Source organism: Eptatretus burgeri, chromosome 18, assembly GCF_056783735.1.
Source record: "Eptatretus burgeri isolate ZD-2024b chromosome 18, Ebu_testis_v1, whole genome shotgun sequence".
Lineage (NCBI taxonomy): Eukaryota > Metazoa > Chordata > Myxini > Myxiniformes > Myxinidae > Eptatretus > Eptatretus burgeri.
This window is the reverse complement of record NC_140978.1, coordinates 21,278,972-21,293,000: the sequence shown is the minus strand read 5'-3', so window position 1 is coordinate 21,293,000 and position 14,029 is coordinate 21,278,972. Positions and strand designations below refer to the sequence as shown.

General features: G+C 41.3%; 1 protein-coding gene across 8 annotated transcripts in view; it reads left to right on the top strand.

Annotated features, from left to right (window-relative positions):
* LOC147008707 (copine-9-like) overlaps positions 1-11,297 on the top strand; it is a 180,031-nt gene extending 168,734 nt beyond the window's left edge. For 5 of the 8 annotated variants that reach the window (XM_085863431.1, XM_085863432.1, XM_085863430.1 and 2 more), the window contains 5 exons: positions 2,752-2,879; positions 5,466-5,568; positions 8,090-8,147; positions 8,231-8,304; positions 10,263-11,297. In XM_085863431.1, coding sequence (XP_085719557.1) covers positions 2,752-2,879; positions 5,466-5,568; positions 8,090-8,147; positions 8,231-8,304; positions 10,263-10,463 — 564 coding nt within the window. In that variant the 3' untranslated portion in view covers positions 10,464-11,297. The other 3 variants (XM_085863434.1, XM_085863433.1, XM_085863435.1) reach the window with 2 other exon arrangements.
* Positions 11,298-14,029: the final 2,732 nt, after the last annotated feature.

Here is a 14,029-nt window from a genome sequence, read left to right as displayed (position 1 = left end):
ACAGGAACACATGAGTGGGGGTGAGCAATGATTCTAGATTTTGGGAATTTCACCAAAAGGGGGTTGCTGTTGGACCACATGCACTCTGTAGAAACCCGGAGGGGGGGGGAGGGTTGAGGGGGTACAAAGAATAGAGGAGGCAGAGGTTGCAGGACCAGAAAAGAGGTTGGAAAAAGACAGAGAGACCACTAACCTGTCTGCGTTGGCAAAGTGATAAGTCCTTGACTCAGCTTTATCGCAGGAGATTACAATGATCTTGAAAGCCTTCATTTCCCCGGCGTCAAGCTGAGGAAGGTGTGAGGCAGGGGCATTCACCCGGAGGATAGAGCAGTACTCCAACCAAACTGCGGATGAAGGCCTTGTAGGTGGATAGGAGTTCAGGTGTGCCAATGAAGGACTTTGTATGATGGAGGTATGCCCAGTTGGTGGCTGGCTTTGGAGGCAAACTTTGAAATGTGGTTTGCCCAAGAAAGATCATGACTGATAAGACTATAGTCAGACCCAAGCGTTTGAGTAACTGAACTTTTTCGAGAAGATTTTGAAGAAAGTAGATGGGAAGGTTTGCCACACAGTTCTTTTGGAAAGACAGAGTGAGAGTATGAGACTTGTCAGGAGTTAAAGACATATTCCAAGTGTTTGATCAGCTTGTGATTATTTCAAGGTCTGAAGAGAGGGAAGAAGCTGCAACCTCCCTGCCTGAAGGATGCAGTCATCAACAAAGAGATAAAGAGGATTTTTCAGGGAGTCACAGAGATCATTTATGAAGATTAGGAATAGTAAGGGGCCGAGAACACTGCTTTGGGACACCAGCATTGACAGGGAGAGGAGATGAGAGGATTCCATTGAGAGCCACACATTGGCTTTGAGAGTATAGGAAGTCAGTGAGCCAAGAATTGAGTAACCCAAGAAGGCTTAGAACAGGATCTAAAATCTTACAACTCAGAATCAAGGTTTGAAACCCCATGACATGATCTCAAAACTTTTCGAATTTGGGCTCTGATTTGACTTTCTAGTAGGCCAACTGGACGACATCGATGTATTTCTCTCTCTCTCTCTCTGCTAATTAACTCCATATTGATAGCTCTTGGCTTTGAAATGAAACAAAGGTCTTGAAAGACTAACTAGGTGTACTTGTATAATTGAGTTACCTGTTGGTATTTGTGCTGGAGAATTTGGTGGAGTGTCGCACTGACTTGATGGGCCAAATCACCTTTTTCTGTCGATATCTCATTGAAATGTGTTGTTTAGGTTCCAAAAAACCCTAACAACTACAGAATGGGTTGCCATTAATGTGTTGGCAAAGCACTATGGGTCATGATGTTTCGCATCACTAAGCAGGTTTATATTTAAAGAAAAGCTGCAATGTTGACAATCATTAAATTTACAACTAGAAGGGCACTCGGTGGAGCGCGTACCTCCGCCACGTAATGCCTGATCCACGAGAAGATATTGTGCCAAATACATTTTTGAAATATCATGCTATACAGTACTATATTGTTTTTGACCCCCATCTCTCAATGGTGAAGAATCACTTTAAAAAATAAATAATTCTCGTATCCACATCTGAATTCGCATCTTCACCAAAATTGAATCACTTCTTCCTTGTCACACCTCCAACGTGTCCATCAAGTTTAGTCCGAATCCATCCACAACCTTTTGAGATATTGTGCTCTATATCATTTTGGCCCTAACTCTCAATGGTGAAGAATCACTTCGAAAATTCCAGTCTTCGGATCCGGATCTTCACCAAAATCTAATCAGTTTGGCCATGTCACACACCCAACCTGCCCACCAAATTTCATCCGGATCCATCCATAACTTTTTGAGATATCCTGCACAAAGACAAACAGACAAACAAGCCGGTAGGCAGACATGGGTAGTCGCCTACCCAATAGAACCTGATGCGATGGGTCCATTCAATGGGGAATGACCTGAGGATTAAGCACAAGAAAATTCATGATTCTAGCTTCAAGGGTTAATGCTGCAGATTGTTTTTTCGTTAAAATACCCCCACATTTAGAGGTTTTTCGGCCGTTGCTAGGCAACGGTGGTGTCCATAGCAACGGTTCTCATTTGCACACAACTAGGTCATGGTATGAACCTACCAACCAAGTTTCATCAAAATCGCCATTGTATTAATGGAGCACTGGACAAAACAGAGGGACAGACAAACATATCAACAGAAATACTGATAATGTGTAGAACAAATTTCATTTTTTTTTTTTCGACTAGATCGACAACCCAACCTACAGACACAGAGGGGTGAAAACATAACCACCTCCCCCTTCGGTGACGGAGGAAACAAAGACAAGCTGGAAAGCCAAAGGAACATTGTAGTATAGGTCAGAGCTGATGTAGCTATGCCTGAAGATGTCCATTGATATGGTCTATCTCTCAGATCTATTTGAAATGGACAAACTAAAGGAGAAAAAAAAATTGCCCACAAGGAAGGAGAACTCTGAGCACACACAATAAGTGATTTGCAATTGTCACACAAATAATAGAAATATTCAAACTTAAATAAGGTCGTGTCATATTCACAAGATCAGGCCAGGGATGGTCGAAGCCATTCTTCGGTGCATTGTGTGTTTGGACCGTTATTGTTTAACTCAATCCATTGGTTGCTGGGTAAGAAGCCAACAACTGAGCCATCCACTAATATCAGTGAAGTGGTGGTTCACCTGATCTTTTGCCATCCTATTGATATGAACTTGATTCTCCTTTTTTGTCAATTTCTCCAACTACACGCAGAATGGAAACCCAGACGACCCATGTTGCGAAGGAGTCGAGGGTGTGCTCGGGGCCTACCACAGCAGTCTGCGGAGGGTACAGCTCTGTGGACCCACCAACTTCGCTCCAGTCATAAAAAGGGTTGCCAGGTGTTGCAAGCAACCAACCACAGAACACAACCACACACCACGTATTGCATTGTAAGCTGCAGGAAACAAGGTAGAAATCTTGACCGATTGTAGCGCCGATGAAGCTTGAAAACAAACCAGTGCTTTTGTACCAGGAAGATCTTGCCAATGAGAGCATTATTTGCGAGATGAGACTGCCCTCGGACGATGTATAATGCAAGACAAGGAAAAGCAGGACACATGGAGGAATTTTCTCAACTTTTTATCCGATGCACAAACACTTACTCGTCCATGAAGGTGATCGATGCCAACGACATGGTGGTGCAAATGTCTTGTCAGCTTAGGATTCGGCCCAAATGTGTCAGCAATGAGTAAGCCTTTCGGGAATTACTGCCGAGCAAATTGGAAAGGAAAACTCTTTGGCATTCCTGGTGTTTATTGCCACCAGCTGGTGCTGCGCAGAAAAGAACTTTGTTGTATATTTCATGAGAAATTTCTTGCACGCGCTGCAGATATAGGCAACGGAGGGGTCCATAGCAACGGTTCTTTCTCACACATAACTAGGACATACCATGAACCTACCATTCCAGTTTCATGTATATCTGACTCATAGTCTCTGAGATATAACGAACTTCGTTTTTTTAAATTGTTTTCGACCAGTGTTCATTCAAAGTCTATCTTCTCCGACAGTTTTCATAGGATCCGGCTGGAAATTTTTGACAATATGGCTGAATGTACTGCCCACAGTCGCTCATGGCCCGATTTTTGATTTTCGAAAAAATAATTTTTTTATGATTTTTCAAAAAAAAATTTTTTCAAAAATTCAAATTTTTGTTTCAATTTTGTTTCAAATCAAATTCAAATTTCAAAAATGTTTTCAAAAATTTTTTTTTCAAAAATCTTTCAAAAATTCAGTCCCAAAGGACTGCACGGTAGCTTGTTAAACTCTCAGCTTGCTTCCAGATACTCTCACGTTGGCACGAGAGTTTAATTTTCTTGTGAGAATAGAAATTGTCCTCGTCTCTCGTTGTTCATCTTCTGAGAAGTTTCTGGGTCATTAAGTGAACGGAATTCTCTGGGACAGGGCAATAATCTCGTCAGCAGAGATTCCGTTGGGATGTAAATTGCCATTCTCTACAAAAGTTTGCAAACGATTCTATAATCATATTGCACTAATTGGAAAATTCAACGAAAGAATCATGCCATTCCATCCATACAATTCAAAAACTTTATAAAGGCACCGGTGTGTGTGTGTGTGTGTGTGTGTGTGTGTGTGTGTGTGTGTGTGTGTGTGTGTGTGTGTGTGTGTGTGTGTGTGTGTGTGTGTGTGTGTGTGTGTGTGTGTGTGTTGTTGGTCATTAACTCAATATGCGGGTTTCAAAAGGTGGAACGGAGTCCTCTCAGGTGTTGAAGTATCCACCGTTCGTTTTGGTAATGGATCACGATTCATGGATCGAGCTGTGAAGCGTGTGTCTGTGTGTTTATTTATGGAGTTCATGTACATCTCAGAATAACTATAGTCTGATCATGATCCAATCTTACACTTCACATCCTTATTTGAAAAAAAACTTGATGATTCAGGGGTTGAAAGGTTAGCCTAGAGGAATGCACGCTTGCCTCTAAGCTGTCTAGCCTGGGTTTGAATCTCGACACAGCAATGAACTGTCATTCTGGTGTTTCGCAGACAGGCTGATGATTCATCAACGTGTGTGTGTGTGTGTGTGTGTGTGTGTGTGTGTGTGTGTGTGTGTGTGTGTGTGTGTGTGTGTGTGTGTGTGTGTGTGTGTGTGTGTCTGTTGGAGGGACGAGACTTGAGCCTGGATTCCGAGCATCAGGTGTTGTCGGTTCAAATGAGAACGCAAAATGAGTCGACCCATCTTTTCACAACCAATTAGGGACTCCCAAATGCAAGACATGGCTGACTTCTCTCTTCTCCTACCTCTTTTAACAGCTCCAATTTTTCCTACCTTCTTGAGGCGTCAGCCAGGGAAGGTTTCTGTGGCCTAAGTATTTCATGAATCAACTGGCCAGGCTATGACTTATGACTGAAGGTGGCAGGAATTTGTAACTTGTCCAAGATACTAGCAATAACTCGCCTACAATTTGTGAAAGACACTGTGGGATCTGCAGCATCCGATGACCAGTTACGGTAAACGAGTCCTCTCGTTTAACGTCCATTGGATGGATGATGCACAAATTAATCTATCCCCTGCATGTGACAGTATATAGCTTGGTCGTAATTCGAACCCAGGCTAGACAGCTCAAAAGGTGAGAGTGCATACCTTGAAGATATCTTGTAAGCCCTTTAAAACAATATGTGACATGAAATATCTTGTGATCACAGCAGTTGAGACATTGATACCTATAATACTTAGAAAAATGATATACAGGATGTAGAGATGACTCTTCTAGAGAAGTATGATGGTGCTTTCATTGACATCTTTGGCTTGTGAAATCCGAGCGATATATGGTACCTCCTATCCACCCCTTTTGAATGACAGGCATGGCAGATGAGCAGACTGGCATTTGTTCCACATGGACTAGCAGGCCTGACAGCACACAGTTACTGATGGATTATCCTGTTGCACACATTGTCGTTTTGTTCAGACAAGCAGCGGAGGTGATGGATGGTTCCCAGTATTTTGTACTGCTCATCCTCACAGACGGAGTCATCTCGGACATGGAAACCACAAAGGAGGCCATTGTTGCGGTGGGTTGGTGGGAGTGGCTGGCAGGGTTGGAGAGAAGTGGACAGTGATGAAATGCTTTTGTGCAGAGCCTGTGGAGCATGATGATGACAGTTCAGTCGAGAGCTTGAGATTTGATGTAGAAACTGTTAAAATAGAGCTGCAGTTCTGTTGTGAATCAATCATTTGGAGGATGGAGTGGTGAGCAAGAAATGTATTATAAAGACCTGCAGAGAATCGGGAGGGAGAATCTGCTGTAGAACATCAAAGAAGGAGTGGTGAGAATATACAGTCATGACAACAGAGTGACAAGGAGCTTAAGTAAACTCTGTTGGGAGTAAGAATATTGAGATGCCAGTGATTTGTACTAAAAAAAAAAAAGAGAACTACTGTAGAGAGTTCATAGAACATGATACACCACATAGTGTTCAAGTATATACGTGGGTGGGGGGGGGGGCTTTGCCGAACGTGGGGGTTACATTCTTGAAAATCCTCGTGAACCGAAAATCCGCAAACTTAGGGGGTAATGGCAAACGTAGGGTTCGGGACTTCAACTTCAACATTTGGCCAAACTGTACACTGAATTAACATGTTTGTGCATTGTTTTTGTGCTATTTGTTTTAATGAAGAAAAAAGTTAAGAGCATAAAGTAAAGTAGTATTATTTCATATGCAGCCTGTGGCTGCTGATTGCATCATCGCTGGGAGTGAAGCTGTGCCACTGATGCAGTGCCCCCTGTTTCCAGTAGGCTGGTACTCACTTTGCCGACTTCGCAAGGACGACAGGCTGAGTCAACCCAACTGATGTTTAATGACATGACGAGCTCAAACTCAAGACCCTAAGATCTTAAAAGGCAGCCACTTTCACTGTTGAGCCACCACCAGGCTCATTTTCCTGTATGAAGAACACAAAATAAAGTTTATTTTCTTGAGTTACTGTATTATGATCATGAAACTTACCTTTAATAATGATGATAAACTTGATCCAATAATGCAATGGCGACGTTGATGGTGGCGATGATAGACGAGTTGATGGAGATGATGATGATGATGATGATGATGATGATGATGATGATTATGTAATGGGGTTTGAGGGGTTTATTATTTTAACGGCCCATTTTGATTAAATTGGTGAATAAATCCCCATAATCATTGCATCAGCACCGTACATAGCCATATTGGCGGGCTGTTCTTCACTCGATATGTCTGCTCCGCCATGTCATGGCCTCTCATGCAATATATTGATATATTACATGGTTTTTGGAGGTTTGATGAAGGCGTTCGATGTTATGCAGTCTTCAATTGTATAATAAATAAAACTTAAAGAGTTTTAAAGAGGTTTAAAGGCATATATACAATTAATTCTGGGTTTTACCATCGTTTTACCCAGTGTCTATTACATCACCCTTTCTAACACGTTACATTCGTTCTTCGTGCCTGTTGTACGTGTCCATTATGACGTATCCAGTGGATTTCCTGTTTGGAATCTCTGTTATTGCGAATGGCAGCTTGGCTGCCGGGTAGCTATCATTTCTTGGAAGCATGGCTGTGCTGCTGATGCTGTGCCCCTCTACCAATACACTCGTACTCATTTTGCTGACCTCGGAAGGATGACAGGTCAAGTCAACCCTACCTGGTGTTAATTCAGTAGCCAACAGGGCTCAAACTCAGGACCCTAGGATCCTAAGCCAGCCGCCCTAGCCACAAAGCCAACACTAGGCTTCCTGTTTAGAGTGATTTTCAATTTTGTTTGACTGCCAGACAGACAGAGTAAATATATAATCTCACTCCTCTCTGTGCGTGTACCATTGGGACAAATTCAGAGCCAAAGTACTGTAAAACGGCAAACTTGTATTCCTATTCACGTTCCGATTTGTTGTCAAAATGTAACATTAAATTTAAATAAGTTGTTTCTTGATCATAAACTAATATGACTGATGGACAGACAGACAGACATGAAGCAATTGCTTATCTGCGCTTTTCGCTTCGCGTGCGTGGCGTAACTGATGCCATTTTATGTGATCTCTCGAGCCTGAAGTCTAGTATAGTCATTCACTGCTGTGTTTGCCATGATCTTTCAGTAATATATGAGAGTGGTTCACTTTTAACCAGGACATCTGTTTATATAACCAACCTTGGCAACCTTGACAGGCAAGCATCACCATTGTGTGCATCCTTCCATTTGTAAATACCAATGGCCTTGTTATTTGATATTTGCTTTGACTTGAAATTTCGCAATTCTTTTCCGTTCCATCCCTGGTGTTATCTCATTTGGCGCCATGTTGGTTTTCAGGACATATGCGTTAATGCGGTAAACCCGTGATTACTCATTCTGGGCATTGATTACAAACTCCACAGAGATATAATCTTTCATTGAGAAATGGCACATTATGTGGATTTAAATATTTTTGAAAGTCAAGCTCAAGTTTGTACCACCCTCATACCATGGTTTGATTTAACACTGCTGTTAGCCTTCATCGGCATCCATAGCATCTTTCTGGTAATAATGGCTGTGGTTTTGCTGCACTCGTTCCCGTTTCTGCAGGCGTCATCTCTCCCGATGTCCATCATCATTGTGGGCGTTGGACCTGCTGAGTTTGAGGGTAAGTGGAGACTACACGAGGAGTACAATGAGCTCATTTTATCATGGTTCATATTAATACGGTCGTATGCTTACAATCTGCAGCTATGGAGGAACTCGATGGGGATGAGGTACGGTTGTCTTCAGGAGATAAAGTGGCTGAAAGAGATATCGTGCAGGTATGTGAAACAAGAAAGCCGAGAAACTTCTGTGGAATTTAAAATGGTGACATGATTCAACTAGATAATTCACAGAACACCTCACCCCATGCAGTTTTGAAAAATATAAAAATATAACAAACGACATTGGAAGGGTCTTTTAAAGTCTTGCTTTACGTTTTGCTTTAATCAAACAGTTCAAGGCACTGCCTGCCATATTGGTCTAAATGCTGAATCTCACAGTTACTCTGCCGTCAGGGCATCAGACGGCATAAATATTTGTCCAAGTACTGCTAAACAGAAGGGTTTTGAAAGTGCCAAGAAGGCAATTTGTGTTCTGCAGTGTTCAAGTATATAAATCAATTGAAATAAAATAAAGGTTTTAAAAGCTGAAGGGAAAAATAAACTTTTTTGGAAGTTGATGTACCGTCTTTTACACTCGCCCGGTTTAACACGTCACTTTAGCCATTGTTTGTGCCCTTTATGACGTCCCTATAAACAGTAAGCTTCCTGTTTGGAATGATCTTTAATTTTGTTTGACTCACAGACAGGCAGACAAACTAAAAAAATAAACCAATGTCACCCGCAGGGTGACCCGTATCTTGCCAAAAGGTGACCACATGTGACTTCTTTAAGGTCACACTGAGGTGAACAGAGCTGCTATCCACCAGGAGCGACTCCTGAAGGAATATTTGCCTACGAGAGATTCCGATGAGAATTGTTGTACAGAGTAACCATGAAAAATATGCTTTTGCCTCATAACGTCACCAAATGACGTCATAATGTCTCAAGCTTGACATATCTAGAAAGCACTCATCGAGGTGTTCAATTTGAGGTACTACACGATATGGTTCCTAAAACTTGAAAATTTGACTTTGGGGTCAAATATGTTTGACCTTAGGCGCTAACCATAAAGGTCAAGGCCAATCGCCACCAAAAATTAATCAGCTGAGCGACAGACCATGAACGATATTCCCGTGAAGTTTTAAGACGATCCGATCAAAATTACTCAAAAAAAAGGGTTTCGTCGACTCCCCTGATTTGCGACAAAGTGACCTTGACCTTTGACCTTGACCTTCAAAATTTTATGCACTGAAAGGGACCTCTATAGGCCTCTGATATGCGAAGTTACAAAAATTTCCAATGATAACTGTGCTCTGCAGAGTGATTTATACGCGATTACAGACCAAAAAAAACAAACAAACAAAAAAAAGACATATGAAGGTCAAGGCCAATCACCACCAAAAATTAATCAGCTGAGCGCCAGACCATGAACTATATTCCCATGAAGTTTGAAGATGATCCGATCAAAATTACTCAAAAAATAAGGGTTTCGTCGACTCCCCTGATGTGTGACAAAGTGACCTTGACCTTTGACTTGACCTTCAAAATTTTGTGCACTGAAAGGGAACTCTAAAGGACTCTGATATGCGAAGTTACAAAAATTTCCAATGATAACTGTGCTCTGCAGAATTTTTTATACGTGATTACAGACAGACAAACAAACAAACAAACAAACAAAAAAATAAAACATACAAGCTGACTAACATATCTTGCAAAAACTTCGTTTTGGCAAGATATAAAAATTAACCTCACTCCTCTCTGCGCATGCAAGCTCAGGATGGGATTTCGTCCAATTTGGCAATTTCAGAGCCAAAGGTGCGGTACTGCTCGGCTGCTGGTTCGTGTTCCGATGTGTTCAAAATAAAACATTCAATTCAAATTAAGTAGTTCCTGGATCATAGACTGACGTCTGTAGACAGACAGACAGACAAAGTGAATCAATTGCTTAACGCCGCTTTTCACTTCACACGCATGGGGTAATTACATCACAATGACCGTGCCACGTTTTTAGTTCTGTACAGAGAGCACATTATTCAACTGATATGTTAATGCTCAACCTTAGTGGAAAGAACATTAAAATGATGTTTTCACCATGACTTCACTCAAAAAATAAAAACACTATTTTCCTTTCCCAGTTTGTTCCTTTTCGAGATTATGTTGAACGAGGTGGTGAAGAAGTATTGTCCATCGAGCGACTTGCCCGTGATGTACTTGCGGAAATCCCAGACCAGGTCCTGACCTTCATGAAGTCTCAAGACATCGCTCCTTTTGTTCCACCTGCCCCACCCACAGTCAGCCACAAACCTGAAAAACGCCCTGCCCATTCACGATGCTAACATCTGCACTGAGTCTTAGGAGCAGTGATAAAGGAAGAAAAGTGGGGCTTTAGGGCCGTGGGCCCTATTTATCCCGAATAACAAGCCCACCCCACTCTCCACTTCATTCGCTCGATAACCTCCACCGTAATACAGATTGGCTGGGAGCTGAACCTCGGGCATACTAATGAAACACGGCTCGTTTTTTAAGCATGTTCTGTAAAATTACTTCCACTTACTTGTTTAATAATCTCACGCACTAATGTAGCATGGAAGTATATCAACTTTTAATCATGCCTTCTTCAGAGTATTTTTACACATTCAAGAAATCACCGCAAGATAATTAGCAAAAGTTGTTAAATTTTTTTTTATCATTTTGTCATGTTCACTTGAGTGAACAATGTTTAGGGTACAATGTTTTGTAATATTGTTGTTCAAATGGAATTATACTTTAATTACTGCTACTAATATGACAGTTGTTATTTTATTACTTGGGCATGTTTTTATTCTTCATTTATGTTCTTGAAAGCATCTCTTGTTGATGGTGTTGTTGCTCCTGTTATGAATGCCCTCCTCAATATAATTGTGCTTAACTAATACACCCTTCGGTGATGTAAATCACCAATAAATGGTGACGATCTCCTAATTAGGCATGTTCATAAATGTGGTGCTCCTGAGATTTGGGACAAAATTAGCAGCTCGTGGCTGTAGAGTGATTGGTTTAGCTATTCATCCCTTCATGCAGATTGCAGTCTTAAAAAATGTTGACGACTGCACATTCGTGCTTTCTTCGAGTTGAAAAGTGTCAGACCTGTGAAATGTGAGATTAATGAATGATTCATGTAATTTTTCAAACTTTTGTTTTTGTTTTTGTCGTTTTTTTTTTAATGCAAAAGCTGAACTCGTCGAAGTTTGATATTCATGGAGGGGAAAAGGGCATCAAACTGGCAGTGGGATAAAGTCATGTAACAGGCTGACAAGAAAAGCAAGGGAATAAAGGAACAGAATGAGAAGGGCACTCGGTAGAGCGCATACCTCCACCACGTAATGCCTGATCCATGAGAACATATCGGGCCCAATAAATTTTTGAAATATCATGCTATACAGGACTATATCGTTTTTTGGCCCTTTCTCTCAATGACGAAGAATCACTTAAAAATTAAATAACTCTCGAATCCAGATCCGGATTCGGATCTTCACCAAAATTGAATCACTTCTTCCTTGTCACACACACCCAACATACCCACTAAATTTCATCTGGATCCATCCACAACTTTTTGAGATGTCCTGCACACAGAGAAACAGACAGAGAGGGGTGAAAACACAACCTCCTTCACCTTCGGTGGCAGAGGTAAAAAGAGGAGCGAATCGAGCAAAACAAACCTTGTAAGCTGTAAGTAAGAGGGGTTGTTTAAAGGAGGCTTAATTGGGATAAGGATTGTGCATGAAGATGGAAGATGACATGATAGGGTTATATGTACTGCTGACTTGAAGGAGGAATGCGATTGAACAGACTCAGGAAGGTGGTTCCACAAGTCGCAGAAAAGAGGAAAAACGGAGTGGAGGTGAGCAGCAAGACCTTATTTTGGAAGGTTAACAAGGTAAGGATGCTAGAATATCATGTGCATCCTGGAGGTGCAGAAAAGTGAAAGCAAAAAGGCAGCAAAACCAGAAAAGATGCAGAAGAAAACAAAGGTGCCACCAACTTGTTTGCAATGAGAGTGCAGCAGGTCTTGTGTTTCTGCTTGTTTTTGAGAGATGCAGATGCTTTTGAAAGCTTTAGCACTGCTGAGAATTAGGGAGATACTCTATAGCTTCCAGGAGAGACAACTTTTGAAGTGGGAACGTGGGTGTATGATACCCAAGATTGGAAGAGGTTCATTTTGTTGAGATGCTGGCCTCACCATCAATTATGACCTCGGCATGGCAAACTGTATCAAAACTGGCCTCCAAACCCAACCGCAGACCGGATATACTCCTTCGTGCCAAGTCCATCTTTAGTAAAACTTTAACTTGTGATGGCCGAGAAAGACTTCGTCCACGCATCTCATTGGAATCGTCTGTTGAGAAGAAAACAGGCTTTAAAGAGCATCAGAGGGGTCTTTTATGTATATGACAAACAAACGTGGACCCAAGACGCTGCCTCGAGGTACTCCAGCCGCCAATGAGAAAGGAGATCAAATTGACACCATTGAAGAATATGCGCTGACTGTCTGTTTGTAGTCTTCATGCAAAGAATGAAGTCGGCCTTTGATGCCAGAGTCAGGATAATGACTTGGTTAAATTGGTGAAACCAGATTTTATGCAGCGTTTCATGATATGTAGTTGTGTTGAGCTTCGTATCCCATTGCGAAAGTTGTTTTTATTTTCATTGTGTATTTACTATGGATCATTGTTTGACCATCGCACCGACATTTGGGTCCGAGCCAGAGTTTGCTGCAAGTTATGAAGAAATGTCAACAATGAATTTGCACACTTCCCCTTAAATGTATTATCTTTGATAATTTATAGAGGGATCTCTTTTTCTTTCTCAATCTCTTAACTCTCTCGCTCTCTCTTTTGCATGAAGCTGCATGATTATTTCAGGGATGTTGTGGAACTCAAATGTTTTCTATTTTTTTTGTGTGTGTGTGTCTCATACCATTGTAATTGAGCTTGATTTATCACGTGAGATTTCAAAAGTAATTGTATTAAATGTCGCATTCATCTATGGAGAGCAAAGATGTTTAATGCACGTTAAGTTTTCATTTCAAAAGTTGTATTTCACAGACAAAGAAAGGGCAGCAAAGCTTAACTTTCATTCATTATGGAATAATTTGAGGATGATAGAGCTTCGTGCATTGTTGCATGGTGTGGGATAAAAATGATGACAAATTCTTGTGCACATGCTCCAGGTAAGAGTTTCATCAAAGTGCTGGCAAACATTCTATCACTTGAAAAAGATACCATCGAGAATCAAAATTCATTGTCTGGCAGTAACTTTAACTCAAATGGGCAATCAAGTTAATATATTGAATGCCTCGTGATGCATCCCCCTCCAAGCACAGCTGTTGGAATCCAAGTCCCAGTGGATTATGGGATTGCTGGCTTTAGAGAAAGCATGTATTATTGCCAATAAACGTTGTTGGGCATTTGATAATGTTGGTTTAAACTTTAATATGAACACTAGAGCAAAGAATCGCTACGAATGGTTATCTCACGTGTCATTTCTCATTGGAAATTCAGTATAAATCCTTGTACGAACACCTATTTGATCCTGGTTGGAGGTGTCTCAGTGTAATTTTCAGCCAACCAGCAATAAGTGACATCAATCAAATTAAGGATCTTGGATGAAAATCAGCAGTGAGAATGTGCAGATGGGGAGGAGGAGGAGCGTGTTTTTGGATCCTTTGAAAAAGATTTATGAGCCAAGTGAGGTGGCCATGGAGCATGATGCATTGGATAACCACAATGTGAAATGGACCGACCCCTGCTGTTCAACATGATGGATTAAAATATTCCTATGAGGTTGCACTGGGTGTAAAATCAAGCAAAGGGTTGCAGATGGCGGTGGAATCACCTCCATTTTAAGGTCATTGGAGAAGATC